Source organism: Lepidochelys olivacea (assembly GCF_965140295.1).
Source record: "Lepidochelys olivacea isolate rLepOli2 genome assembly, chromosome: 4".
Lineage (NCBI taxonomy): Eukaryota > Metazoa > Chordata > Testudines > Cheloniidae > Lepidochelys > Lepidochelys olivacea.
In genome coordinates this window covers 147,705,859-147,733,551 of record NC_140414.1, presented here as the reverse complement: position 1 = coordinate 147,733,551, position 27,693 = coordinate 147,705,859, and the positions used below count along the sequence as shown (strand labels likewise).

Genomic DNA, 27,693 nt, shown 5'->3' with positions numbered 1-27,693 from the left:
AATTCTCCTTTGGGCATGGACTTCACAAGCCCTAAACTTCCCTCTCAAGAAAGGCTGAGGCAGGGGGAAAAGCCTGCTTCCAGTTCTCTCTCACAGGACGCCTGCCTGGCGCTACCGTCACCCCTGATGTAGGGAGGGTGGCTTTTCAGATTCAAGTTCAGGTCGGTTCTGACCTTATTTGGCCTGATTCTGCTGTTGCTGTTAACCACAGTCAGGGAACAGGAGGCTTAACAGTGATTAGATTTGGGGGATGGAGTTTCCGTGGTCACTGGCATTTGAGCTGTCACTTTCCACGGATATGTTTCTTCTTCTCCTTCAAGGAAATCCTACCGAGACATCGGTCCCTTGGCGGCGCGGGGCGGGGCGGATCATCACTGCTGTCCTTCTGCTCCTGACGCTTGTGGCCCTGGCCAGCTCCCTCCTTGCTGTGACGCTTCTATGTAAGTTCAGCTGCAGCTCCAAGGCCCACGTTGGCCAACGTCCATACAGGCCAGCTGGCTCAACTGCGGGGCGGGGCACCCCCACATTTCAGCAGAATGTCGACTGTGTTTCCAGTCTGTCCCTCCAAATAAATCTCCTACTCCAGGGAGTTCGAATGGAGTTGAAAGATCTTGCCCTACTGGTTTGATATGAGCACAAACCTTCCAAGTCTAACGATGGTCAAGCACTGGCCCAGGTCACCCAGGGAATCCCCATCACTGGAGATTTTAAGAAGAGGTTAGACAACCACCTGTCAGGGATGGTCTAGGTGTACTTCATCCTGCCTGAACTTCACCCCTGTGACTTCAGATCCCACATGCTCACCCTGCGCTCTGAGGGTCAAGCTGGGTCCTTTCCTGACCACATAGCACCAGCATGAGCCTCAGCCCCAGGCGTCCTCATGGCCCAATTGAAATGCCTGCCCTACGGAGAGACTGGACGGCCCAGAGCTTCGGGCACTTGTCTGGGGCTCCGATTGCTGGGTTTAATTCCCTGCCCTGGAGCCAGCAAACAGCTGAAAACAGGGGAGTTTGAGTGGAGAGCTCTTGGAGGAGAGGGGAGACAAGCCCCTGTTCCTTAGGGGCAGTGAGTGGCATCGACGACTGGTGCCTCCCCATGCTGGGGGTCCACAATCTAAAGGGGAGGACACGTGACCACCCCACGTGTCTCCTCTGCCCAGCGACCCCTGCGCCCAGCCCAGGGCCTCCCTGCAGTCCCCACCCCACCAGAGTTACCTGTGGGGGGGTCTGTCCTTTTCGCGCTGCGCCTCTCCCCTCCCGCCAGCACATTCGGCCGCTCTCCCTGGCAGCCGGGCCCAGGCGGGGAGCAGGAGGGAGCCACCTCTCATGCGGCTGAAGCTGGTCGCTCCAGGTCACTGCTCTGGGCAGTGCAGCAGCTGCCTGAGAGAACCTGGCTGGGGGCCTGGCGCCGGGCCACCCCCACCATGGCCTGGCTGCTGGGGACAGGTGCCGAGGGAGCCGGAAACGTGCCGGGGGAGAGGGGACTCCAGCTTGCTCGACCCCTGTCCCTGGTAGCCTGGCCTTGGTGGGGCAGCCCCGCCACCTCCCCAACCAGGCTGTCTCAGGCAGATGCTGCGCCGCACAGAGCAGCGACCCCGAGCGGCCGACATGAGAAGTGGCTGGTCCTGCCCCTTCCACTCCCTGCCCGGGCCCGGCTGCCAGGGATGGGGCCGATCGCACTGGGGTCAGTATCAGCAGGAGAAGGACAGAGCCCCTCTTCTTCCTCCCCACCCCCGGCATGCTAAGCAGAAATCTGGGGGGTGCTTCACCCTGCACACACACCCCTGTGCGTCGCCTCTGGAGAGTGGGTTCTTGAGAGTTTGCTGGCTGGTGTGTTGCGTTCACTTTGCAGAGGCTGGTACGGGCAGTGCGCTGAGAGATGCAGAGCCTTTGATCAGATCAGATCAGGGCGGGGCTTCCCTGACTAGGAGGCCTATAAATGCAAGCAATGGATTGGCAAAGAAGTCAGCAAACAACTGGAGACAGGGGAGTTAGAGTGCACGGTTGTAAGGAGAGTTTGTGGGAGGGGCGGTGGCGTTCTGTTTTTGTGTCGTGTGGGGTTTTCTTTCTCCTTGACTGGCGCTTGGGCGGGAAGGGTGTGACAGACACAGAGGCAGCAGTGGTAGTGACCCAAGCATTAGAGGAGACAATGAAGATGACCAGATGTGGAAGCTGCAGGATGTGCATGATCCTGGAGTGGGTACCTGAAAAGAGCTTGTTTGTATGAAGTGCCGGCTGAGAGAGCTGATGGAAGAGAAGAGCTGAGGTCTGGAGATGCAGGTGGAAAGTATGGTTGAGTTTGGAAGGGGATTCGAGCAGATGATGGAGGGAAGCCGAGAGGAGGCTGAAGGGAAAACTCAAGACTGGCAGATCCAAGCTGGACTGGAAAACTGGGAGGGGACACTCCTGGGTGAGTAAAGTGGCCAGTGGAAATGTGATTATGAGAACTGGGCAGAGGAAAAGACCAGCTAGTGAAGGAGAAGTAGAGCTCAGGAATAGGTTTGCTGAATTGGAAAATGAAGAAGACTTGTGGCAGGGAGTAGCCGAAGGTGGGAGGGCCAGGCAGAAGAGAAGAGCAGCTAGTCCTACAAGAAGAGGGGAAGAGTCAATGTAGATACCCAGAGGTCGGAGCCCCAGGAGGACAGAGGATGACTTGCAGTAGATTGCAAGGGAAAGCAAAAGACAAGAGGACTTGCATGGAGAAGGAATGGGAGGAAGGCTGGAGAATGGCACCAACACCAGGAAGAGGCAGGTCTATGTGATTGGTGACTCCTTACTAAGAAGAATGGACAGGTCTGGCACCAGAGCTGATCCAGAGAACACAAGGGCATGCTGTCTGCCAGGAGCTAAGTTATGGGATGTGGACCTGAGGCTGAAGAGGATCCTAATGGGAGCAGGAAAGAATCCACTGATTGTCCTTCATGTGGAAACAAATGATACTGCTAGATTCTTGCTGAAACGTACCAAGGGAGATGATGCCAGGCTGGGGAAGACACTTAAAGAAATGGAGGCTCAGGTGATCTTCAAGGGGATTCTACCTGTCCCTAGAGGAGGAGAATGGAGGTGAGACAAGATGATGATGATGATCAACCCACGGCTCAGGCAGCGGAGCTGTAAGGAGGTCTCTGGGATGACCGACCACTGGGAGTCATTCACGGACACAGGACTGTTCTCATGGGACAGACTCCACCTGATTAGGGAGGGAAATAGATTCTGGGAAGGAGGGTGGCACAACTGATTAACAGAGCGTTAAGCTTGGAATTCAGGGGAGGCAGTTGAGAGATGCTCATGCAATCCCCACTTCTGATTCTAATCCTGAGCAGGAGAAAAAGAAGTAAGAGCAGATGCAGCGATGGAGAAAGGAACAGCAGAGGGGAGATGAATGGACATCAAGAGGAAAGACAGTTCCCATACCAATGATGCTAACACCCAAGTAGGAGGTGATACTGGCAGTAGCATGACTGTACCTAACCGCGTGAGGAACCCTGGCGGAGCCGAGCGGAAACACCGCAGGTGTCTGCACCCCAGCGCAAGGAGCCCGGGGACAAAATGGAGGAAGTGGATCTACTGGTGCAGGAAATGAAACCAGGTGTTACAGGGAGAACAGGAACAGGGCGGAATAGAAGCCAGGCCTGGAGTGCAGGCGAGGAAGAGTATGTGCCATTCAGGAAAGAGAGAAATGCAGGTAAAGGTGGTGCCGTAGCATTGTACATTAATGCTGAGGTAGACTGACTGTGAAGAAATTAGAAGTGCTGGAACAGATAAAACAGAGTCTGTTTGGGTCAAAATCACTTTGGGGAAGAAAGCTACCAGAGGCTCCCCTCAGATAGTGCTTGGGGTCTGCTACAGACCCCCAGCATCCTATCTGGATATCAATAGAGACCTCCGGAATACCTGTCATGACATATATACTCCTGGGAGCGGTGTGATTAGGAGGGACTTTAATTTCCCAGGTATAGATTGGAGGACAAGTGCTAATCATAATGGTAGGGCCCACGCTTTCCTGGCTGTGAGAGCTGACAGCTTTCTCCACCAAATAGTCACCAAACCAAGAGGAGGTGATGCCATTTTAGATTGAGTGTTGGCGAGTAGGGAGGACATCCAGAGAAGAATTGCTTGTAGGGGACAACCTTGGTTCGCGTGATCATGAGCTAATTCAGTTTCAACTAAATGGAAGGATAAACAAAACTAGGTCTGCAACTAGGGGCCTTGATTTCAAAAGGGCAAACTTTAAAATATTAAGGCAATTAACTAGGGGAGTGGACTGGGCTGAAGAACTCAAGGACCTGAAAGTGGGGGAGGCTTGGCATTACTTTAAGTCAAAGTTGCAGAAGCTCTCTGAAGCCCGCATCCCAAGCAAGGGGAAAAACTTCCTCGGGAAGGGTTGCAGGCCAGGCTGGATGAAGAAGCGTCTCACACAGGTGATTGAGAGAAAGCAAAAATCCTGCAAGGAATAGAAGATGGGATGGATCAGCAAGGAAAACTACCTCTTGGAGATCAGAAAGTGCAGGGAAAAGAGAACTGCCAAGAGCCAAGCAGATCTGGACCTTGCAAAGGGAATTAAAACCAACAGCAAATGGTTCTATAGGCATATAAACAAGAAGGGACTGCCAAAGACGGAGGATGTGTTGGAGACTGAAGATAATCTAGGCATGGGCAAATGCCTAAACATATACTTTGACTCCATTTTTAATAAATGGAATTAGGAGTTTAGGGGTAGTGGCAGGCTGACTAATGGGAGTGAGGATATGGAAGTAGAAATTCCCACATCTGAGGTGGAAGTCAAACTCGAATCGCTTAATAGGACCAAACAGGGGGGCCTGGATAATCTCCATCCAAGAATATTAAAGGAACTGACACGTGAAATTGCAAGCCCACCAGCAAGGATCTTTAGTGAATCCATAAACTTAGGGGTCAGACCCTGTGACTGGAGAATTGCTAATGGAGTTCCTATTTTTCAGAAAGAGGAAAAAAGTGATCTGGGAAACTACAGACCTTTTAGTTTGACCTCAATTGTCTGCTAGGTCTTCGAACGAATGTGGAAGGAGAAAGTAGTTAGGGGCATAGAGGTTAACGGTAATTGGGATAAAATACAACATGGTTTTTCCAAAGATAGATCATGGCAGATCAGCCTTCTCTTTCTTTCTTCGAGGACTGATTTTTTAGAGAAAGGAAATGCAGTAGATCTCATCTATCTGGATTTCAGTGGCATTTGATACAGTTCCACATGGGGAATTATGAGTCAAATTGGAGAAGATGGGGATTAATATTGCTGTTAACCCCTATGTGCATGACCTTGCCCTTTGCACTACTGAATTTCATCCCATTTCTGCTACTCCAGGTTTCGAGGTTGTCCAGCTCCACTCGTAGGATATTCCGGTGCTCCTCCATCATGGCAATACCTCCCAACTTGGTGTCATCTGCAGAGTTCATTAGCGCACTCCCGCTTTTTGTGCCAAGGTCTTCAATGAAAACCTTAAATAAGATTTGTCCCAAGACCAATTCCTGAGGAACTCCACTAGTAACCTCCCTCTGGCCTGACAGTTCGCCTTTGAGAACAACCCATTGTAGTCTCCCATTTAACTGGGTCCTGATCCACCTTTCAATGGGGTCGGGAAGGAATTTTCCCCCAAATCAGATTGGCAGAGACCCTGAGGTTTTTTGCCGTCTTCTGCAGCATGGGACACGGGTCACTTGCAGGTTTGAACTAGTGTAAATGGTGGATTCTCTATAACTTGAAGTCTTTAAATCAGTAACTCAGGCAGAGGTTAAGGGCCTATTACAGGAATGGGTGGGTGAGGTTCTGTAGTCTGCAGGAGGTCAGATTATGATCATGATGGGCCCTTCTGGCTGTAAGGTCTTTGAGACCTGTCTCTGCCTCAGTTCTCCACCTGTAAAATGGGGGGAGGAGACTTCCCTACTTCACAGGGGTGTTGTGTGACATTAAATAATATATTAAAGACTGTGAGGTGCTCAGGTACTGCTGTGAAAGGAGCCAGAGACGTACGATGGATTGGGGGAAACATTCTGCAGACAGCACTTAGATCATAAGTCTGTTGATGCACGAGCTGGGAGAGAAGCTGGTTCCCTGGGGCATCGCTGTGTTGGCCCTGCAGCTCTCAGGGGAGTGAAAAGCTGATTTTTAGGGACAGATGCTCTGCAGGTGTAAATTGAAGGAGCTCCTCTGAAGTCAGATTTACACCATCTGAGCAGCTGGCCATCAGTCTTGCAAGCCCAGATCCTCAGAGGCATTTGGGCTTCTGGTTTCCATTGAAATCTCTGGGAGTTTTTTGCTTGAACACCTTGAAGGGTCTGGGCCTAAAGTTAGCAGACAGGCCCCTGAGAAACACCAGGAGCAGAGCGGTCAGGATTGTTAATAAGCACTTGGACTGCCAGCGCCCTGAAGCTGCACCCAGGTCCTGCTTTCCATAGCGCTAGGTGCTGCAAAAACACACAGTAAAATGAGGTCATAGAATCACAGAACCATAAGGTCAGAAGGGACCGCAAGGGCCTCCAGTCTAACCCCCTGCCAAGATGCAGGAGCTGTTGTGTCCGACCCATCCCAGACAGACGGCTCCAGCCTCCTTTTGGAAACCTCCCATGAAGGAGCTTCCATAACCCCCTTAGGCGTCCGTTCCATCGTCCTGCTGGTCTCACAGTCAGGAAGTTTGTCCTGAGATATAATCTCAATCTGCGATGCTGGAGTTTGTAGCTCCCTGCTCCAGAGAGCTGATGCCCTATGTTAAGACAGTGTAACATACACCAGGAGAGAGCCCCAAACGGGGCCTTGGCTTTGCCCGTGTCCCTCCTCGGGAGGGAAGCTTTCCAAGATTAAAATGAAAGAAGTCCTAGAGAACAGGCTCGCACTCGGAGCATATTCCTTCTCTGGACATGGCTGGTCTCCAGCCACAGTTCAGTTCGGTCGCTGACCTGCAGACATGTGATTTCTAGATTTCCGGGCACAGAGCAAGCTGCAAGCGGTTGAAGAAGCGGTGCAGAAGCTCCAAGTCTCTCTGTGGCCTGACAACGCCTCGGATACGTCAGCAAAGGAATCGGACAGTAAGTCGCAGGACGAGGGTCTCAGGCATCAGGGTCGGCTCCCTTCCCTTGGCCTGGAAGCTGAGCACTCTCCTGCCGAGAGGTATGGTGGGTGCCTGGCATTCTCCTACTCCCCTCCATATACTTCCCTGCCTGGTGGTCCCGTCCCCCTGTCTAATGAGCTGCTGCTCTGCACATTCCTCTGCCAACAGAGGCTCTGTTCCCAGGGGTGGGGGGCTGCTCCAGGTTCCCTCCTAGCGCCCTCCCTGGCCGTGGCAGGCTGGCTGCATCCGTCCCATGCTCCTAAACAGTTTGCCTAGTGGTCAACGTCTTCCGTCCTGTCCCTGTTGCTTCCTTCGCTCCATAGTTTTCACCAGGGCCCCCGTACTGTCAGGACTGCATTCGCGGGAAAGACAGATGCAGCTCATGAGACACACAGGGCCCAGTTCAGTCCCTGGGGTAAGCAGGACGCCCGTGGAGCTGCACTCGTGGGTCTCAACGTGTCCCCTACCCCAGTCCCCGAGCCCTTCCCATGCAGCTACCATAATTCGGGTAACTGCCACAGTCTCATTGCTGGAAGCAGGCGCCCTCTTGTGGCCAGGTGTCACAACTGTCTGTCTATCGGACACAGGGCTGGACATACAAACCGGGCTGTGGATCAGGTTATTCAGCGTCCAATCAGAAGATGGGCCTGAACTAAAACCCCGGCACAGAGCACACCCCAAAGCTGGGCTGTTGAAAATCCCGGCCTGGAGCCCAGTGCCATGGCTCAGGTCCGTGGATGTTCCGGCAGCCCCAGCTCTGCCACATGCGACCCACTCACAGCTCACAAGGCAGGAGCGAATAGGGAGGAGGAGGCTGGGTAGATTGGGGGCACAGGGCTAGAGTTCAGGAGAGCTGGGTTCAATTCCCCGCTCTGCTGCAAACTTCCTGTGTGATCCTGGGCCCGCCTCCCTGCACCTCAGTTTCCCAGCAGGAAAATCATCCTTTATTTCTCCCACCTAGAGTCTACTTTGACTGTGAGCTGTTGAGAGCAGGGACTGTCCCCTCCTGTCTGTACAGCGCCTGGCACACAGGGGCCTGCAGGTGCTGCTCTACTGCATGTGCCGGTAATCAGGAGTTCTGCATCTCCACTGACGTGGCTGTGACTTTCTGCTAGGTCTGCAGCTCCTGGATGAAGCGCTGGCAGGAGTCCGGATGCTGAGAGACCAGCTGGGCCACGTCAGTGCAGCGTATGGAGAAATCCAGACCCGTCTGGACAACGTCAGCGCAGCGCAAGCAGCAGGGCAAGGTCGCTGCAGTAAGCACTAGCTGCAGAGCCGGCTGGTGCCATCTCTCCTGGTGCTGAGGATGAACAGAGCATTTCAGCTCCAAGGCTGTGAGCGCAGCGCCTTCCACCAGCACCGAGTTCTGTCCGGTCACAGGCGAAAAGTGATGCTGGCATTTCAGTGCATGGGGCGTTACTTTCACCAAGCCAGCGCCCCCTGCAGGGTGTGGGGGGAGGTGCCCAAGTGCGAAAGACCCGAGACCTTCACCACTTACAATCACTGAAAATTGTTGATTCAGAACCAGGGGGTGTTCCACCTTGGGCAGCTACATTCCCCCTCCTGAATTCCCCCTGCCAGCTCAGCTGAACAATGAATCTCCCCTTTCCCATTACAGCCCTGCTGCTCTGCACTGGGACCAGTGCCCATAGTCCACCCCAGATGCAGCTGCACCCCGTGGTGTCTGCTTTCTGCAGTGCTCTTTGGGATCCTTCCTAGGGCCATGAAAGTTATCCACTGTGGTGCTGGAGAATCAGGATTCAGAAGTTCCCTGAGCTTGGGGCAGTTGAAGGGGAATGCAGCACTAGAATCCCTGAGCTCCCTGCGTGTGTCCCTGTGACTTTAGCCCAGGTTTCTCACCTCAGTCTCTGCTCCTAGGTTATGTGCTGACAAAGCTCTCCAGAGGCTGGAGGTTTTATGGTGGGAACCTCTATTACTTTTCACAAGAAAAAAAGCCGTGGGACGAGGCCGAGCAGTTCTGTGTGTCTCAGGACTCGCACCTGACCTCTGTCTCCTCCCCGGTGGAACAGGTGAGTGAGGGAACCTCCTAGGGGCTTGGATAACAGGTCAGTGCCTTGTTTCGTACCAGGAGGTGGAAGGTGGCAGCTGAGGTAGCAAATCTGCAACATGCCTTGTGGCAAACCATCGGAGAGGATGCCAAGCCTTGGAACCTGACTCAGGGGATTCACCCATCAGTTTAAAAGCAGAGATGGGCAGAGGAACAGTGCCAGGATCTGGACTTCCCATAGTCTGGGGTGCCGGGAGAGGGGGATTTGGGGTCAGGCTCATTTCTGATTTTCCCTACTTCCAATGTAGCATTTTCTGCAACCCCAATGACTTTTCCAGTGAGGACTCGCTTTGATCCCTCTCCCCAGTCCTGAGCTCCTGCTGGACAATCTAGAAGCCTTTATCTGGAAGGCTTGTGAGCAAGGGGCCATGTGCCTCTCAGAGAATCCTCTCTCCCCATGTGCCCACGGTAGCCCTCACCCCAGGCCTCTGGGGCACTTTCTGAGGAGGAAAATCCCACCCTCCTGCAGGGCCAGACTTTGCACCCAGTTCTCTGCTCCTAGCTTTGCTGCCTCCAAGGGCAGGGGGCCGATGTGAACTCTGAGGTGCCCGTCAGTAACTGCCGCACCCAGCTCTGAGGCGGCCGTGGTGGGGAGCGTTCTGAGACGGGTCGCTGTTGTTAGCCCCATTCGGATACAGATGCAGACACAGACACAGAGCTGCTCCAGGACTCCCTCGGGGTCTCCCAGCTAGTCACTGTCAGCGTTTGGGGCTGGACACCATGTCTCCCGCTGCCCAGTGCCCTGTTCACACCACCGGACGCCCTTTCCTCTCGCCCAAAATCTGCTCAGCCCAGGCAGCTGTGGCTGCATCCTGCAGCCTCTCTTGACTGACCTGGACACGCTGCAAACTGTGTCGTGCAGGAGTTTCTCTCCAACGAGAGCAAGGGAGAAAGTCACTGGATTGGACTCACTGACCGGGGGACAGAAGGCAGCTGGCGCTGGGTGGATGGCACAGAATTCAGAGCAGACGCAAGCAGGGGGTGAGTAAAGCTGGAGATACATGATTATTTATTACACGTTTGGTCACCAGCTCTTTCAGGCAGCGTCTGTACGGCCCCTTGCGTCTATGCAGCACCCGGCACAGTGGGCCCGATCCTGAGGGAGGCCCCTGGGCGCTGTCACCCAACAGCAATTAATCCTCTCAGGAATTTCTACTAATGCCCCTTTGCTTAGAGCAGGAGCCTAAAGACGGAGTGTGTGTTCTGTGCCCACTGAGACCAAGGGCCAGAGCCTCACCTGGGGTAACTCGGCATTGACTTGAATGAACCACATCCATTTACACCAGCTGAGGATCTGGCCCCAAGTCAACTCAGTACAGCCAGGTCAGTCCGGTGGCAGGGTTCAGCGCTCTCCTTGGGATTGCTCTGTGCTTTCCCCTCTCTCCGGCTGGGGACGGGGAGGCTGTAGGGCCCGGGGGCCTGGCCGGAGCCAGCTGCAGTCGGTGCAATGACCTCAGTGGGCTGTGGACGAGTCCCATAACCCAGGGCCATGGAGAAGTTAATGAATGACCCCTGCTGCCCTCTCTCTCCGTTCCTGCGTTCCCACCTCGGGGTGATCCTGGGGCGTGCTGGGCCACGTGCTTTGGTTCTGGGCACTGAGATCTGAGCTGCTGCTGCTCAGCATTTGGAGTCACAAACTGACTTTGGCTCTTTGCTGGCCCATCAGGCGCAGGGCAGTTGCTACCCCTTGTCCTCAGAATCCCTTCGTTACCATGGCCACGAGTGCTGTGGAGAACTCTGAGGGGTCACCGCGTCATTTCCGGGTGTCGTGGTCCCCTGCCAACAACAGAGTCCACAGAGCAGAACTGAGCTCAGGAATTGGCTGTGGTTCTCCACTGAGACATTAACACTCTGATCTGTAGGTTCTGGGAGGAGAATCAGCCAGACAACTGGCATCAGGAGACAGGAGGCAGAGAAGACTGTGTGGAGATCCGCACAATGGAGGTAAAGTGGTGGAATGATGCCAACTGCACTCTGCCTTCTAGGTGGATTTGTAAGCAGGCCCATGGACAGGCTGAGCTGTGACATGCAGTTCCCAGCACCTCAGAAAGTGCCTTAATTTCCAAGCTATGGAGCATGTTTTCCAGCCACCTGCCAATGAGGAGCCCTGTGCACTGGCAGGGGCCGCTTGGCATGTGCATTGCAGGGACGCTTTGTCTTGGTGTGATATTTCTGCTGTAGCAGAGACAGCTGCCCGTATGCCGCTCAGTGTGCATGGCTCTGTAATTTGTCTGTTTCCAGGTCTGTCACAAAATAAAGTCCTTGGATCATAGAGTTATTGTTTCAGAATCACCCAATAAATAATTATTTGCCTGACTTGAATTTCTAATTTTTGCACCTTTGAATGAGATGTTATGATGATGTCAGAACCATCTATATACACATTTAAAACGTCCAGTTGTATATGGTAAGCAAGATATGTCACCAAATATATGTGGGCCACTGAGGAGATAAATTCAGGCTCAGCTAGGAGACCAGCTTCAACAGCTGTTCAAATTCTCCAATCCCTGCGCCGCTGTGCCACGTATCAAAACGTGTCTGTCCATTCCAACCCAACAGGAGCAGTCCCTCCCAAACCTGTCACTTCCTTGGAAGGACCCAATCTGTTATTTTTCTGCATCTTAGGCTGCTCTTCCTTCAAAGACGTGTAATATTTATTTCCAAGGGCATTTAATACTGGGAGAAAGATGACAGCTCTTAGGATTGATCTCTACAGCAAGTAGCTCTGCTGATGGACCTCTACCAACACCCAGCCTCCTCACCGGAGATGGGGTAGATCCATCTCTGAGACCCACTCAGTTCTTAACAAATAGCTACCAATCATGGTGCTGGTTTGGGGGCACCTCTCTACAGGGACCACAAAATTATTTCCACAGAAGATGATGAACAGCAACCAGCTGGCAACAACCTTCAGCCACTACCCGCTGGAGTGGATTTAAGTTGTTGACCTAGATGTGAAATGCTCGAGTCAGTTACCACTTGCTCAAAGCAGCCTGGCCCTGGGTTAGTCGCCCTGCTCTTGGTAATGTGTTTTACGTAGATCCCAAGGCTAGAATCACTGTGATCATCTAGTCTGTCCTCCTGTATAACACCGGCCAGAGACGGTCACCCAGTTACCCATGCATCGAGCCCATACCTTGTGGTTGAGATACAGCATGAATTCTAAAAAGCCATCCAATCTTGATTTAAAGGCATCAAGAGATGGAGAATCCACCACATTCCTCAGTAAGTTGTCCCAATGGTTAATTGCTTCTCAATATTAAGCATTAACTAAGCTCTGAGATGACAGACTCGGAGTCAGAGTTCTTTAAAATAATCACGTATTTTTGCTAGTGTGCCCATATTAAAGGAAAACAGAACAGCAAGTGAAGCACAGGTACCAAAAACTCTCCAATAAATTAAGAATTGCCCATTTCAGACACTTTTGAGAGGAAAGAAGTTATTCTAAATTGGGCTCACCCTCAACCCAGCTATGCAGAATCTGCCCAGAACCTTCCCCAATAGCCAGAAGGCCATTAAAAGCATCCCCATGATTTTTGGAAGGGACAGTGTCATGACACACTTCTTAAGGCTGCAACCCTCATGCCAGGCTGCAATTAGCTAGGGAAAAGAATCCTGAGCTGGGTTTATACTCTCGGGGTCTGATTCTGGTCTCTTATACACAGGAGTAACTCAAGACAATAGAATCAGACTGGTGTGAGACTGGAACCCGGCCCTCGCTTTTCACAGTAATAGCCCAGTTCCAAAGCCATCATGACTGTATCTTGACAGCAGAGTGAGTCTTCTGCATCCCTTGGAAATTCTTCTTTCTTGAGGATGTGCTCAGAGTTGCAGCAGTAATTGCTTTGCTTCAGGACCCAGGAGGGACTAGTTTCCTTAAAGGGCCAGGAATTATTGGAAATTGGTTGTATTTTGAGTCGGGTGACCACATTTCCCAGATAAAAGAATGTTATTGTCTCAGTGGAGAATCAAAGCCACTTTCTGAGCTTGGTTCTGCTGTGCAGACTCAGTTGTCTTCTACCCCTGCCCCCATCTGCAGCTCCACTACGGCCAGAGGCCTCCTCAGCCCCCTCTTAGTGCTGGCCAAGATGGCCGCCCATCTGTCCAGGAGGGGGAAGATGGACAAGGAGGTGCTCAGGGATTATGAGGCCTTTTCTGAGTCACAGTCTGCCCAGAGCTCCTCTGGGGAGCATCAGCTGCTCCCTCCCCATCCTCCCAGAGCAGTGAGCATTGTTTGGGGTGCTTTGTCAGGCATCCCACCTTGGCTGACCTCACTCCTAGCCCTGCTTTACATTTGGCCCAAGACATCCCCCATTTGTTTGTGTGGCCCTTTGTTTGTGTGGCCCTTTCCCCTGTGGAGGAGGGTGGCTATTGTTCCCGAGGGTGGGGCTCCACCCATCCGCCAAAGATCCAAGAGGCCAGCTCCTCGCCCCATTCCTCAGCTCACACTGACAAGGAAACAGGACTCCCTTGCGCAGTGCGTGACACAGGCGGGTTTCTCCCAGCCGAGCCTAGTTTATTGAAAATAGGAACTGAGCAATCGTTTCAAGCGGGGGACAAGTACACATCACCCAACCGCACGCACATCTCCCCCTCCCTCTAACGGCTGCAACTGCCTCCACTGTGGGACAGGATATTTCAGTGGGTCCCTTGGGGGGATGCAGCCAGAGGGACATGCTGCATGGCCAGGACGATGATAATAAAACCTACTAGGGCCACAGTTACCAACCTTGATGTGTCTCCTTTAAACGACAGTGCACCCTCCGCCCCTCCCAGTGTTCATGCTGCCTGGATGGCGTGTTCCACAAGAGCCTTCTATTTGGACAGACAGGCAACCAGCTCCTTTTCCAGTCCCTGGACAAACTGATCATTCAGGAAGAGCAACTGCCCATGGGGCAGGAATTTGCTCAGGATGATCTCGGTCTTGTCTGCCTTGAGGACCACGTTGCTGCCCTGGCTTAGCAGCTTCAGATGCTCCAGGAGATACTTCACCACCAGCCGCAGGGTGTTCTCAGCCAGCATCAGGTTCTCCTGGGGATCGCACACCAGAGCAAAGCCCAGAGACAGGACCCCTAGCCAGAGCACCATCTTGTTCTCACGGAAAGGATCCCCGGGAGGGAGGCGGAACACCCCGGATGGGGCATCCTGGAGGGAAATTGGCTCGTCGGGCAGCTGGATGGGGAAGTCAGAGGCAGGGCGCCCTGACGCCTGGTGCAGCAGTTTACATGTTGAATCCACCTGCCTGGGAAAGGCCAGAAACAGAGAGAGAGGCAGAATCACAAGTCATTTTATAAGAGGATGGGATTAAGAAAAGAAAACGGGACCTGAACATCTCTGGAAGGCCTGCCTGACAGCAAGATGACGCAGGCTGCAGATTCATCCCCCAAGGGGAACATGTGGGAGCCCCATCGCTTGGGAAGTTTAAAACTAGACAAAACAAAGCCCCACAGAACAAGCCTGCTCTGGGCCGTGGGTGGGCTGGAAGGGACGTACCAAGCCTTTCTCTCTGGGATGAAGCACAGAGAACAGCTGGGGTATTTTACTTTATAAAGAGCTCCCTGGGACGTTCACATTCCCTCCTCTCCCCAGCAGGGAATAAGGGACCCTGTTCTAGAGTCTAAGGGTACATCTACCCTACCAAAAAAGACCCATGGTAGCAGGTCTCAGAAGCTGAGTCAACTGACTCAGACTCACGGGGCTCACGTTATGAGGCTAAAAAGAGTAGCTCAGACATTCAGGATCGGGCTGGAGCCAGGGCTCTAAGACGTAAGAACGACCAGATTGGGTCAGACCAAAGGTCCATCTAGCCCAGTCTCCTGTCTTCCGACAGCGGCCAATGCCAGGTGCCCCAGAGGGAATGAACAGAACAGGACAATTAGTGAGCAATCCATCGCCGGTCACCCAGTCCCAGCTTCTGGCAAACAGAGGGTAGGGACACGCAGAGCATGGGGTTGCATCCCTGAAAATCTTGGCTAATAGCCATTGGTGGACCCATCCTCCATGAACTTTTGAACCCAGTTATACTTTTGGCCTTCACATCATCCCCTGGCATGAGTTCCTCAGGGTGACTGTGCATAGTGTGAAGAAATACTTCCTTTTGTGTGTTTTAAATCTACTGCCTAGTAATTTCATTGGCTGACCCCGATTCTTGTGTTATGAGGAGTAAATAACATGTCCTTACTCACTTTCTCCACACCAGTCATGACTGTATAGACCTAAGTCATCTCCCCACTTAGTCGTCTCTTTTCCAAGCTGAAAAGTCCCAGTCTTATTAATCTCTCCTCCTATGGAAGCCGTTCCATACCCCTCAACATTTTTGTTGCCCTTTTCTGAACCTTTTCCAATTCTAATATATCTATTGGGACGACCAGCTCTGCACACAGTGTTCAAGGTGGGGCGTACTATGGATTTATCTAGGGGCAAGATGATATTTTCTGCCTTATTCTCTATCCCTTTCCTTATGGTTCCTAACTTTCCCCTTTGCTCGCCCGAAGGTCTCCACTGCTATCTTTAGCCCAGCAGCATGAGCTCCTGGGCTCTGAGTCTTGCTGCCACAGGTCTTTTTCTTTGCAGTGTAGACGTACGCTAGATTCTAGAACCCTAACTCCCCTCCCCAGTGCTGGGCCCCCCAGCGCTGTCACATTCAGATGGGGGTGAATCTTTTACCTTGCCACAGCCAAAATCTGCTCCTTCCTGCCCAGTCTCTCCTTCTCGAGATCATGCGGCCCGGACTCCTCTGGTGACTGGTCCAGCCTCTCAGAGCCAAAGACCCTGGAATACAGCACCCGGCAGAGCCCAGCCTCTTCCCCGGGCCGAGGGTGCAGTGTATGGATGAGGAATGCGTGAACCATAATGCTGCATCCTAAGGAAGGACACGCAAGCGGTGAGTGATCATCACAGGGTATCGGAGCATGAGGTTCAGGGGTACTAGGGCCCCTCTACAGCCAGCTGGGAGGGACATTCCCCTCTTCCCAAAGCTTTGGAATAACAGGAATAGGAGGGAAATGAGAGGCACCATCAACCCCAGCCTCGCCTCTCACTCCCCGTGCCCCTCAGAGCAGGGCATTTGGGGGTGGGGCTCCTTTCCCTATCCCCAGGAGGGGCAGTTGAGGCTGGGAAAGAAGATGTGGGCACAAGAGCCCCCTGCAGCCAGGCGTGACAGGCTCACATGGTCCGGGGATGGCATGGAGTCGCCATAGAAGCACATGGCGGCAACCTGACTGCACTGCAGGATGTTCTGAGAGCAAGACATGGCACAGCGTTGCCAGGGCATAGCAGGGACGCATGGCACTCTGACTATGCTGGGTCAGTACGGTGGGACTGGCGAGATCCCAGGTGTGTCAAGGAAGCAGGCCCTTGGGGCGATGCACAGATGATGTAAGGGAAGTCTCAGGGGGTGGCTCAGGGGCTGAGGGAGGAGCTGTGGGCAGGAATGATGGAGCAGCTGAAGGAGGAGTGCAGGGAATGCACTGAGGCCCATGGGGGGCAGCGGCATAGCTAGGAGGGGAAATCTGGGTGGGCCCTGACTTTCGGGTGGGCAATGACAGACGGTGCTCGCTCCGCTTCTCCCCCAATGCCCTGCCCTCTTCCTTGCCCGGTGCCCCCAGGCACTGGGCTTCACCTGCCGAGCTGGGCAGGTGCATGGGGCGGCTCAGACCATGGCCAGGCAGAGCTGCCAGAGCGCGGCTTTCTGACGGGCGGGCGCAGAGCTCGGTCCTGCACCTCAGATGCCCGAGGGACACTGCAGGCCGCTGCGGCACCACACCCCTGCTCAGAGCTGGCGGGGTCAGAGCTCGGTGGGTCGCAGGGGGTGGCGCTAAGATTGGACAGAGGACAGAGGCCCAGGGTGTGTGGGGCACACTGGGGTCTCAGGGGGGATGCAGGGGGTGGCACTAAGAAGGGGGGGTTGCATGGGGGGGCTGCAGGGAGAGAACAGAGGCCCAGGGCGTGTGGGGCACACTGGGGTCTCGGGGGGGAGATGTAGGGGGTGGCACTGAGAAGGGGGGGTTGCATGGGGGGGCTGCAGGGAGAGAACAGAGGCCCAGGGCGTGTGGGGCACACTGGGGTCTCGGGGGGGGGGATGTAGGGGGTGGCACTGAGAAGGGGGGGTTGCATGGGGGGGCAGAGGACAGAGGCCCAGAGCGTGTGGGGCACACTGGGGTCTCGGGGGGGATACAGGGGGTGGCACTGAGAAGGGGGGGTTGCATGGGGGGGCTGCAGGGAGAGGAGAGAGGCCCAGGGCGTGTGGGGCACACTGGGGTCTCGGGGGGGATGCAGGGGGTGGCACTGAGAAGGGGGGGTTGCATGGGGGGGCTGCAGGGAGAGGAGAGAGGCCCAGGGCGTGTGGGGCACACTGGGGTCTCGGGGGGGATGCAGGGGGTGGCACTGAGAAGGGGGGTTGCATGGGGGGGCTGCAGGGAGAGGAGAGAGGCTGAGGGTGTGTGGGGCACACTGGGGTCTCGGGGGGGATACAGGGGGTGGCACTGAGAAGGGGGGGTTGCATGGGGGGGCTGCAGGGAGAGGACAGAGGCCCAGGGTGTGTGGGGCACACTGGGGTCTCGGGGGGGATGCAGGGGGTGGCACTAAGAAGGGGGGGTTGCATGGGGGGGGCTGCAGGGAGGGGACAGAGGCCCAGGGCGTGTGGGGCACACTGGGGTCTCGGGGGGGATGCAGGGGGTGGCACTGAGAAGGGGGGTTGCATGGGGGGGCTGCAGGGAGAGGAGAGAGGCCCAGGGCGTGTGGGGCACACTGGGGTCACAGGGGGGGGATGCAGGGGGTGGCACTGAGAAGGGGGGGTTGCATGGGGGGGCTGCAGGGAGAGGAGAGAGGCCCAGGGCGTGTGGGGCACACTGGGGTCTCGGGGGGGATGCAGGGGGTGGCACTGAGAAGGGGGGTTGCATGGGGGGGCTGCAGGGAGAGGACAGAGGCCCAGGGCGTGTGGGGCACACTGGGGTCTCGGGGGGGGGATGTAGGGGGTGGCACTGAGAAGGGGGGGTTGCATGGGGGGGCTGCAGGGAGAGGAGAGAGGCCCAGGGCGTGTGGGGCACACTGGGGTCTCGGGGGGGATGCAGGGGGTGGCACTGAGAAGGGGGGTTGCATGGGGGGGCTGCAGGGAGAGGACAGAGGCCCAGGGCGTGTGGGGCACACTGGGGTCTCAGGGGGGGGATGCAGGGGGTGGCACTGAGAAGGGGGGTTGCATGGGGGGGCTGCAGGGAGAGGACAGAGGTCCAGGGCGTGTGGGGCACATTGGGGTCTCAGGGGGGATGTAGGGGGTGGCACTGAGAAGGGGGGGTTGCATGGGGGAGCTGCAGGGAGAGGAGAGAGGCCCAGGGCGTGTGGGGCACACTGGGGTCTCGGGGGGGGATGCAGGGGGTGGCACTGAGAAGGGGGGTTTCATGGGGGGGCTGCAGGGAGAGGAGAGAGGCTGAGGGCGTGTGGGGCACATTGGGGTCTCAGGGGGGATGTAGGGGGTGGCACTGAGAAGGGGGGGTTGCATGGGGGGGCTGCAGGGAGAGGACAGAGGCCCAGAGCGTGTGGGGCACACTGGGGTCTCGGGGGGGATGTAGGGGGTGGCACTGAGAAGGGGGGTTGCATGGGGGGGCTGCAGGGAGAGGACAGAGGCCCAGGGCGTGTGGGGCACACTGGGGTCTCGGGGGGGGATGTAGGGGGTGGCACTGAGAAGGGGGGTTGCATGGGGGGGCTGCAGGGAGAGGAGAGAGGCTGAGGGCGTGTGGGGCACACTGGGGTCTCAGGGGGGGGATGCAGGGGGTGGCACTGAGAAGGGGGGTTGCATGGGGGGGCTGCAGGGAGAGGACAGAGGCCCAGGGCGTGTGGGGCACACTGGGGTCTCAGGGGGGGGATGCAGGGGGTGGCACTGAGAAGGGGGGTTGCATGGGGGGGCTGCAGGGAGAGGAGAGAGGCTGAGGGCGTGTGGGGCACACTGGGGTCTCAGGGGGGGGATGCAGGGGGTGGCACTGAGAAGGGGGGGTTGCATAGGGGGGCTGCAGGGAGAGGAGAGAGGCCCAGGGCGTGTGGGGCACACTGGGGTCTCAGGGGGGATGCAGGGGGTGGCACTGAGAAGGGGGGTTGCATGGGGGGGCTGCAGGGAGAGGACAGAGGCCCAGGGCGTGTGGGGCACACTGGGGTCTCGGGGGGGGGATGTAGGGGGTGGCACTGAGAAGGGGGGGTTGCATGGGGGGGCTGCAGGGAGAGGAGAGAGGCCCAGGGCGTGTGGGGCACACTGGGGTCTCGGGGGGGATGCAGGGGGTGGCACTGAGAAGGGGGGTTGCATGGGGGGGCTGCAGGGAGAGGACAGAGGCCCAGGGCGTGTGGGGCACACTGGGGTCTCAGGGGGGGGATGCAGGGGGTGGCACTGAGAAGGGGGGTTGCATGGGGGGGCTGCAGGGAGAGGACAGAGGTCCAGGGCGTGTGGGGCACATTGGGGTCTCAGGGGGGATGTAGGGGGTGGCACTGAGAAGGGGGGTTTGCATGGGGGAGCTGCAGGGAGAGGAGAGAGGCCCAGGGCGTGTGGGGCACACTGGGGTCTCAGGGGGGGGATGCAGGGGGTGGCACTGAGAAGGGGGGTTGCATGGGGGGGCTGCAGGGAGAGGAGAGAGGCTGAGGGCGTGTGGGGCACATTGGGGTCTCAGGGGGGATGTAGGGGGTGGCACTGAGAAGGGGGGTTTCATGGGGGGGCTGCAGGGAGAGGACAGAGGCCCAGAGCGTGTGGGGCACACTGGGGTCTCGGGGGGGGATGTAGGGGGTGGCACTGAGAAGGGGGGTTGCATGGGGGGGCTGCAGGGAGAGGACAGAGGCCCAGGGCGTGTGGGGCACACTGGGGTCTCGGGGGGGGGATGTAGGGGGTGGCACTGAGAAGGGGGGTTGCATGGGGGGGCTGCAGGGAGAGGAGAGAGGCTGAGGGCGTGTGGGGCACACTGGGGTCTCAGGGGGGGGATGCAGGGGGTGGCACTGAGAAGGGGGGGTTGCATGGGGGGGCTGCAGGGAGAGGAGAGAGGCCCAGGGCGTGTGGGGCACACTGGGGTCTCAGGGGGGGGATGCAGGGGGTGGCACTGAGAAGGGGGGTTGCATGGGGGGGCTGCAGGGAGAGGAGAGAGGCCCAGGGCGTGTGGGGCACACTGGGGTCTCAGGGGGGGATGCAGGGGGTGGCACTGAGAAGGGGGGGTTGCATGGGGGAGCTGCAGGGAGAGGAGAGAGGCCCAGGGCGTGTGGGGCACACTGGGGTCTCGGGGGGGGATGTAGGGGGTGGCACTGAGAAGGGGGGGTTGCATGGGGGAGCTGCAGGGAGAGGAGAGAGGCCCAGGGCGTGTGGGGCACACTGGGGTCTCAGGGGGGGTGGGGATGCAGGGGGTGGCACTGAGAAGGGGGGGTTGTATGGGGGAGCTGCAGGGAGAGGAGAGAGGCCCAGGGCGTGTGGGGCACACTGGGGTCTCAGGGGGGGGATGTAGGGGGTGGCACTGAGAAGGGGGGGTTGCATGGGGGAGCTGCAGGGAGAGGAGAGAGGCCCAGGGCGTGTGGGGCACACTGGGGTCTCGGGGGGGATACAGGGGGTGGCACTGAGAAGGGGGGGTTGTATGGGGGGGCTGCAGGGAGAGGACAGAGGCCCAGGGCGTGTGGGGCACACTGGGGTCTCGGGGGGGATACAGGGGGTGGCACTGAGAAGGGGGGGTTGTATGGGGGGGCTGCAGGGAGAGGAGAGAGGCCCAGGGCGTGTGGGGCACACTGGGGTCTCGGGGGGGGATACAGGGGGTGGCACTGAGAAGGGGGGGTTGTATGGGGGGGCTGCAGGGAGAGGACAGAGGCCCAGGGCGTGTGGGGCACACTGGGGTCTCGGGGGGGATACAGGGGGTGGCACTGAGAAGGGGGGGTTGTATGGGGGGGCTGCAGGGAGAGGACAGAGGCCCAGGGCGTGTGGGGCACACTGGGGTCTCGGGGGGGATACAGGGGGTGGCACTGAGAAGGGGGGGTTGTATGGGGGGGCTGCAGGGAGAGGAGAGAGGCCCAGGGCGTGTGGGGCACACTGGGGTCTCGGGGGGGGATACAGGGGGTGGCACTGAGAAGGGGGGGTTGTATGGGGGGGCTGCAGGGAGAGGACAGAGGCCCAGGGCGTGTGGGGCACACTGGGGTCTCGGGGGGGATACAGGGGGTGGCACTGAGAAGGGGGGGTTGTATGGGGGGGCTGCAGGGAGAGGACAGAGGCCCAGGGCGTGTGGGGCACACTGGGGTCTCGGGGGGGGATACAGGGGGTGGCACTGAGAAGGGGGGGTTGTATGGGGGGGCTGCAGGGAGAGGACAGAGGCCCAGGGCGTGTGGGGCACACTGGGGTCTCGGGGGGGGATACAGGGGGTGGCACTGAGAAGGGGGGGTTGTATGGGGGGGCTGCAGGGAGAGGACAGAGGCCCAGGGCGTGTGGGGCACACTGGGGTCTCGGGGGGGATACAGGGGGTGGCACTGAGAAGGGGGGGTTGTATGGGGGGGCTGCAGGGAGAGGACAGAGGCCCAGGGCGTGTGGGGCACACTGGGGTCCCGGCGGGAGAGGCAGGGGGTGCCCTGAGGGCCCGGGGCGGGGAGCTGCAGGGCGGTGCCGGCGGGGGAGGGGGAGGCACCGGGACGGGGGGCGCTCAGCGGTGCACGGAGAGGACCCAGAGGCGCTCGGGCCGCACGGGCACGCGAGGACGTAGCTCTAAGCCCGCGCCCGCGCCCCCCCCCCCCGGGTGCATGCTGGGAAATGTAGTCCGGTGGCCGCGCGCGGCCGGCAGCTCCCGGGAGCCCCCTGCCCGCACTCACCGCCGCTCCTCGCAGGGCGCGTTTCCGCAGGGGCAGGACCTAGAGCGGCCGAGCTGGGCGGGGCCTGGGGAAACCCAACGGCAGAACCCTCCTGGGATTGGCTCTCGCTGGGTGGGGCGGGGCAGAGCCCTGCGGGGATTGGTTCTCCCCGGCAAAGGGGCGGGCAGAGCCCTGCGGGGATTGGCTCTCGCTGGGTGGGACGGGGCAGAGCCCTGCGGCGATTGGCTGTCGCCGGCAAAGGGGCGGGCAGAGCCCTGCGGGGATTGGCTCTCGCTGGGTGGGGCGGGGCAGAGCCCTGCGGGGATTGGTTCTCCCCGACAAAGGGGCGGGCAGAGCTCTGCGGGGATTGGCTCTCGCTGGGTGGGGCGGGGCAGAGCTCTGCGGGGATTGGCTCTCGCCGGCAAAGGGGCGGGATCGCTTGGGGGGGCGGGGCTAGTGGCCAGCGCCGGCCGGGGCGGGGAGCCGCGCCAGGGACACGCCTGGCCCCGGGTCGGGGGTCCGGTGGGCGGGGCGCCTGGCTGGGCTCCGGGCCCCCCGGGGAGCAGGGAACAGTCCCTGTCCCGCGCTGAGGCCCCCGGAGCAGGCCGGGCGGGGCTGCCGGGGACAAGGCTCGAGGGCCCGGGGGGGGGCGGTTACCCCAACGCCCCCGGCTGGTTAACAAAGGCCGCCCCGGGCGGGCGCTTTCGGCTTCGTGGGCAGCGGTGTGCCAGGCCCGCGGAAACGCAGCGGCAGCAGGGCCGGTCCCGGCGTCAGACCGGTGGCGGGGGGGCTTGCACCGGGGCGGCCGGGCAGGGGCCCCCCGGGCTCGGAGGGGGCGCCGCGGGCTCGGAGGGGGCGCCGCGGGCTCGGAGGGGGCGCCCCGGGCTCGGAGGGGGCGCCGCGGGCTCGGAGGGCGGCGCTGGCGTGGCGAGACTCTCCCTGGCCCGTGCTGCCGGGCGCCCCGTTCCGGCCCCGCGCCCCGCGCCGGCTGCCCGGGGGGTTTAATCCTTTGCTGAGGGCGTCGCTCCGCAGAGCCTGTCGCCAGCGGAACGCAGCCTGGGCCGGCAGCCGCTGGTCCCCTCTGCTGCCTGGTTTTTGGCCTGCCTGGCACGGGTTGGGTGGGTCTCAGCCGAGTCCCTTGGCCGGCCAGTGTTTGCATCCAAAAAAAGAACAGCCCCCGCAGCATAGCAAGGGCCAGAAAGGGCAATGGAAACTGAGCCCAGCCGCCCTCCAGCTTAAGGCCGGGTCACCTGGTGCTTGGCTTGCCCTGCCGCTGCCTGTTGCGTAGGAAAGCCAAGGGCTTCGGTTTCCAGGGCTGCTCGCTGGCCCTTTTCATCAGCGCTAAACGCATTCACTGTAAAAACTCCCGGGTGAACTGGGCTTGTGTTGGGAATTGGTGGAGATGGATCAAAACCACCCTAGGAGCTGGCTAGGCTCCAGGGACTCAACCGGCACAGCTGCGGCGCCCTAGGTCTGCCGGCATAACCCCGAAGCATAGGCCCCGCTGGTTTCCCCATGGAAAGCAACCCTGCTGCCCCAAGCGAGGTAACTGGCTCCACGGAAATATTCTTCTGTTGACCTAGTCACGTCTCCACTCGGGGGGTTAAGTCAGCACAGCCGTGTTTTCCGAAGGTAATGAAGTGGCCCCTCTCGGCCAGGGGGCTTGTCTGCTCCTGAAAGCTAATTCGGGTGAAGGCAGGGTGTGAATTTAAAGCAGAATAGCTATTCCAGAGTAACTCTGTGTAGACAAGCTATAAGGGCCTGGCTGTACTGGGGTCTTTGCCACCAGGAAAGCTGCATCAGTGCATTAGCATTGCACTGTGGCAGGTAACTGCAACAGTGAAATTACACCACTATAAATTTCCTAGTCTACGTAAAGCCTTAATTCTTCCTTCCTCTGGGATCCCCCCTCGTATCCTGCCTTCTCAAGGTTAGCCTGTAAGTGTTCCTAGGCACAGATCTCCTCATTTTTGTGGCTTGCACAGCACTTAGTACAATATTAATAGTGATAACAGCAACTCCCTGGTGTAAAGCAAACCCCTGAATAGTAAATGTGAAGCCTGCCTCGTCAGCCTTAATGATTCCTGTCCTGAATGCCCAAAGGCAAGCATTTGCAGTCAATACCATGGTGGATAAATCATCTGTCACACTCAGGCATCTGGGGGAGGTTTAATCAGACACGCAGCATAAAGCCTGCAGAAGTGAGATCTTTGGGGTGACATGGGAGGGTAGAACCCCAGCAGTCTGGCCCCTCCATGGCCACCTCCTTCCCCAAGAGTGATTTGTGTTTGTGTGTGCACCAGAGAGAATATATTTATTTATTATTCTAAACTGTGTAGTGTTGCTGTAGGCTGTTAAACAGAGGTTGCATTTCACCCCAGAGGAGGCTGCATTTCAGTAAGGATTGATGTGATTAAGGTACCTTAATACACAAGCACTGCGACTGCTTCTGTAATGAGTGTTTGTGAGATTTTACAAATGGTAAAGTGTGGGATACAACTAGCTGACAGTTGTGACAGAACTATTAAATAATTGAGCTTAAGACTATAGTTCTTACTCCTTGAAACACTGGGGAAGATCCAGCAGATTTGAAGGAAGCTTATGTTGTGCCAGTATTTAGAGACTAAACAGGATGTCTTGGGTAATTATAGGCTGCTTGGTCTGACATTGATACTGGACAAGATAATGGAGCGGCTGCTATGGGACTCAATTAATAAAGCACATCATTAGAAGGTGTTTTAATAAGCCATAGTAATGGATACTTTAACAGTTGATCCACCATTCACTGAAACAGGTATTCATCCTTTATAAGGCCTTTGGAAAAGGCAAGATCAATAAAAAGCAACATGAACATTTTTGAAAAATCTGGTCTTTTTAGATGCCATCAAGAGGGATAAAAAGAGGAGCACAGAGCCCCACTGTTACTCTCCATTTCGCCGTTGTCTTTGAGGTGAACATTACAAAGAATAGTAGCATTTGAGCTACGTTCACCAGCACGTCCCGGCTGCTTTGGGCCATTTCAGCTAAACAGCTGGAGCAGCCCGGTGAATCTAGCCCAAATTCTTCTTCTTCTTCTTCTTCTTGCAAAATTAAATCTTTCCCGCCAGCTCCCATCGCCCTCCATAAATTCTAGCCGTAGAGCTTGGGTTTTTAAAAAGAAGCCCACGCCCTGAGAGAAGCCTGTGCCGTTTTGTCATTCTTTGCCTTTGCAGCTGCTCCGGCATGGGACGTGTAGCCGGACAGTGCAAACACGTGCAGGGAGAATTCAAGGTGGGTGGGGGATGGGCTTGTCGTGGAATGTGATTCGTAATTTTAAACAGCACATAGAGGAAATCCAGCGGGGGCGTGGCTGTGAGCAAAGGGGGCAGAGCCGTCACGGGGCCCGGCCATGTGAAATCGACATTCCCTTCTCTGGGCCCAGTGGGACAGTGGAATTCAGCAACCTGGTGACTCACGCTCAGAACTAGTTGGCAGCCAGTCGGTGCCACGACTTCTGCGGTGACACAGGAGAGACAGAGCACGCGGCCTCCTGCCTTGGCAGCGTTCGCACGGAAAGGGGCCGTGCCCGTGGGAGGCCACGGTGCCCAAGCTGGAGGCCCTGCTCTGTCCGTGCCCGTAGGGGAAGGGCTGCTTTTTGAATGTAAACAGCTGCCTCTGTGACATCCCCAAAAGCAATGCCCTAGGCTGTGACCTTCATAGGGGGTTGGGGAGCAGATTATCCCCTACCTGCCTATGGCAGCGTTCTTGCTCCTTCCTCTGCAGAATCTGGTACGGTCAGAGACAGGATAAGAGATTGGCTGGACCGCGGGTCTGATTCAGTCTGGCACTCCCTATATTGCTTGGTGAGCACAGTCACTTTCACAATGACCCTTCCAAGGTCCGTGTTAATACCTCTCCCCTCCCAGGGGTAGGGGGAGGACTCAGGGGCTGGGGGTCTCTAAGTAGCCGGATGGATGAGCTGGGTGAAGGGCTGCACCTGAGAAACGGCAAACGTAGTTACGGTCTGTTGAACGCAGTCAGGGCCCAAGCCTGCAAGCCCGTACGGGTGTGAGTCAATGAGGTCACCTCTGAACTAAAGGGATGTTACCTTAGCAGGGCCAGGTCCCTTAGCCTCTCCCTGGGCAACCCCCGGAGACCTGGCTCGCCCTCTCAGACCCACAAAGCCAGTGCTTTACTCATAGGAGGAAGAGGTGCAGGATCAGACCCAGCGAGCACTAGGCTCACCAGAAAATCCTGAGGTGGGTGAGTGGATAAAGCAAGATACAGTCCTATCCCTGCTTTGCATAAAGTCAAACGCCCGTCCGCCATCTCACTTCCACTGAAATCAATGGCAAAACACCCACTGGGACAGGCCTGGCCGCTCAGTACCACAGATGGGCTAGGCCAGAGAACCCACTTCCTGAGTCTCATCTTAAAGCACTGCCTGGTAGTTAAAGCATCAGCTCAAGGACCGTTCCCTGGGACACACACCCCCATGTGGAATGTGTGAGGCGAGGGAGAGTGTGTGTACACAACTATTACACCTCGCAGCACTTCACAAACATCAAAGAGGGAGCCAACCTGGCCCAGCAGGGCTAACGGGGACAGACCCCAGCCTTCCCCCAGAGCCAGGCTGGATCTGCCGGGCAACCAGGGACAGACCCTGGCTCCCTCCCCCAGAGCCAGGCTGGCCATGCAGGGGGACCATGTGCAAAAAGTGGGGCTCATTCCTTTCAGTCTGAGAACACAGGTAAGTTGATTATGTTAAGAGCAGAATCTGTGAGGTCAAAAATAATTTTACCCCCATTTTATGGATGGGAAACTGAGGCACGGAGCGAGTAAGTGACTTGCCTGGGATCACACACAGGGAGGCTGTCACCGAGCAGGGAACTGAGGGCAGATCTCCTGCGTTCCAGGCCTGTATGTAATCACAGCCAGTCTTCCTTTAGCAGAAGGGCAACGTGGGATGGCAGGAAGCCAAGGGTGGAGGGAGGAGACAAAAGGGCGGTTAGGAAGCACTGGCGAGCACGGCACGCAGTGACCCGGGGCTGCTGGGCCAGGCCAGGGAGCATGCTCTGGACAATTAGAAACCCAGCTCAGCTAGCCCTAAGAGCCCTGTCAGCTCTGGGGCTGACGGAAGTGTTTGCATGTTCAAGACAAACTTGCTGAAATCCAGTTTTGGCTCACGGCTGCTGCATCCGGATTCCACATCACACCGCGACCTGCTGCCAGGAGGCCCAGAATCCGGGCTGGGTAGGCGAGGGAGGAGAAATCGCACTGGGGCAGGTTTGCACGATCCCTGCAGCATGGTCCGATGCGGTGCGCATTGAACAGTGCGGCAGGAGCCCTGGGTTCTGTTCCTGGCTCTGCCGGGTGCCGGTGGCTAACTCACATCCCCTCGCTCCTCTATAATGGCGGCTAATCACATTCCCCACCCTGGCGAAGGACTTGCAGATCTGTGCTGGAGTGCTAAGCTGTGTTGTCTAGAACCCCCTCACAACACTCTCATCAGCCCTATTACAACCAACGCCAGTGAGCGGTGCCCATTAGCACAACAGCCACGTGCCCGCTGGGTGTGAGAGTCCCTCTGCCCTGCCGTCTCTTCAGCCCAGTGGAAAATCCCCCCAGTGCCCAGCACGGGACAGAGCCCGCAGCGAACACACCCAGGGAACGACGCCCTCCCAAATTCTCCACTGCACAGAGCCCTGAGAGGAAGGAGGCCAGGTCAAACCACTGGCAGAGGCATAGCAAGGCCATGCATCTAAATGGCATTGTCCTGCAC

The 27,693-nt window shown here is 57.4% G+C and overlaps 2 protein-coding genes across 2 annotated transcripts; one reads left to right on the top strand and one right to left on the bottom strand.

The window, feature by feature from the left end:
• Positions 1-111: 111 nt before the first annotated feature.
• CD207 (CD207 molecule) lies at positions 112-11,438 on the top strand. The gene is made up of 6 exons (XM_084625493.1): positions 112-440; positions 6,951-7,058; positions 8,197-8,337; positions 8,960-9,111; positions 10,012-10,130; positions 11,012-11,438. The coding sequence occupies exons 1-6, from the start codon at positions 251-253 to the stop codon at positions 11,172-11,174; spliced, it is 873 nt and encodes a 290-aa protein (XP_084481619.1). The 5' UTR covers positions 112-250; the 3' UTR covers positions 11,175-11,438.
• A 2,181-nt stretch (positions 11,439-13,619) lies between these two features.
• AP5S1 (adaptor related protein complex 5 subunit sigma 1) lies at positions 13,620-22,015 on the bottom strand. The gene is made up of 3 exons (XM_084626186.1): positions 21,954-22,015; positions 15,816-16,011; positions 13,620-14,391 (listed from the first exon to the last, which is right to left on the bottom strand). The coding sequence occupies exons 2-3, from the start codon at positions 15,998-16,000 to the stop codon at positions 13,965-13,967; spliced, it is 612 nt and encodes a 203-aa protein (XP_084482312.1). The 5' UTR covers positions 16,001-16,011; positions 21,954-22,015; the 3' UTR covers positions 13,620-13,964.
• Between the last annotated feature and the right edge of the window lie 5,678 nt (positions 22,016-27,693).

Coding starts and splice junctions, on each gene's coding strand:
- AP5S1 (XM_084626186.1), bottom strand. CDS start 16,000: ATGGTTCACGCATTCCTCATCCATACACTGCACCCTCGGCCCGGGGAA. Junction 14,392..15,815: donor CAGATTTTGGCTGTGGCAAG/GTAAAAGATTCA, acceptor GGCCTTTCCCAG/GCAGGTGGATTCAACATGTA.
- CD207 (XM_084625493.1), top strand. CDS start 251: ATGGAGTTTCCGTGGTCACTGGCATTTGAGCTGTCACTTTCCACGGAT. Junction 441..6,950: donor CCTTGCTGTGACGCTTCTAT/GTAAGTTCAGCT, acceptor TGTGATTTCTAG/ATTTCCGGGCACAGAGCAAG. Junction 10,131..11,011: donor AGAGCAGACGCAAGCAGGGG/GTGAGTAAAGCT, acceptor TCTGATCTGTAG/GTTCTGGGAGGAGAATCAGC.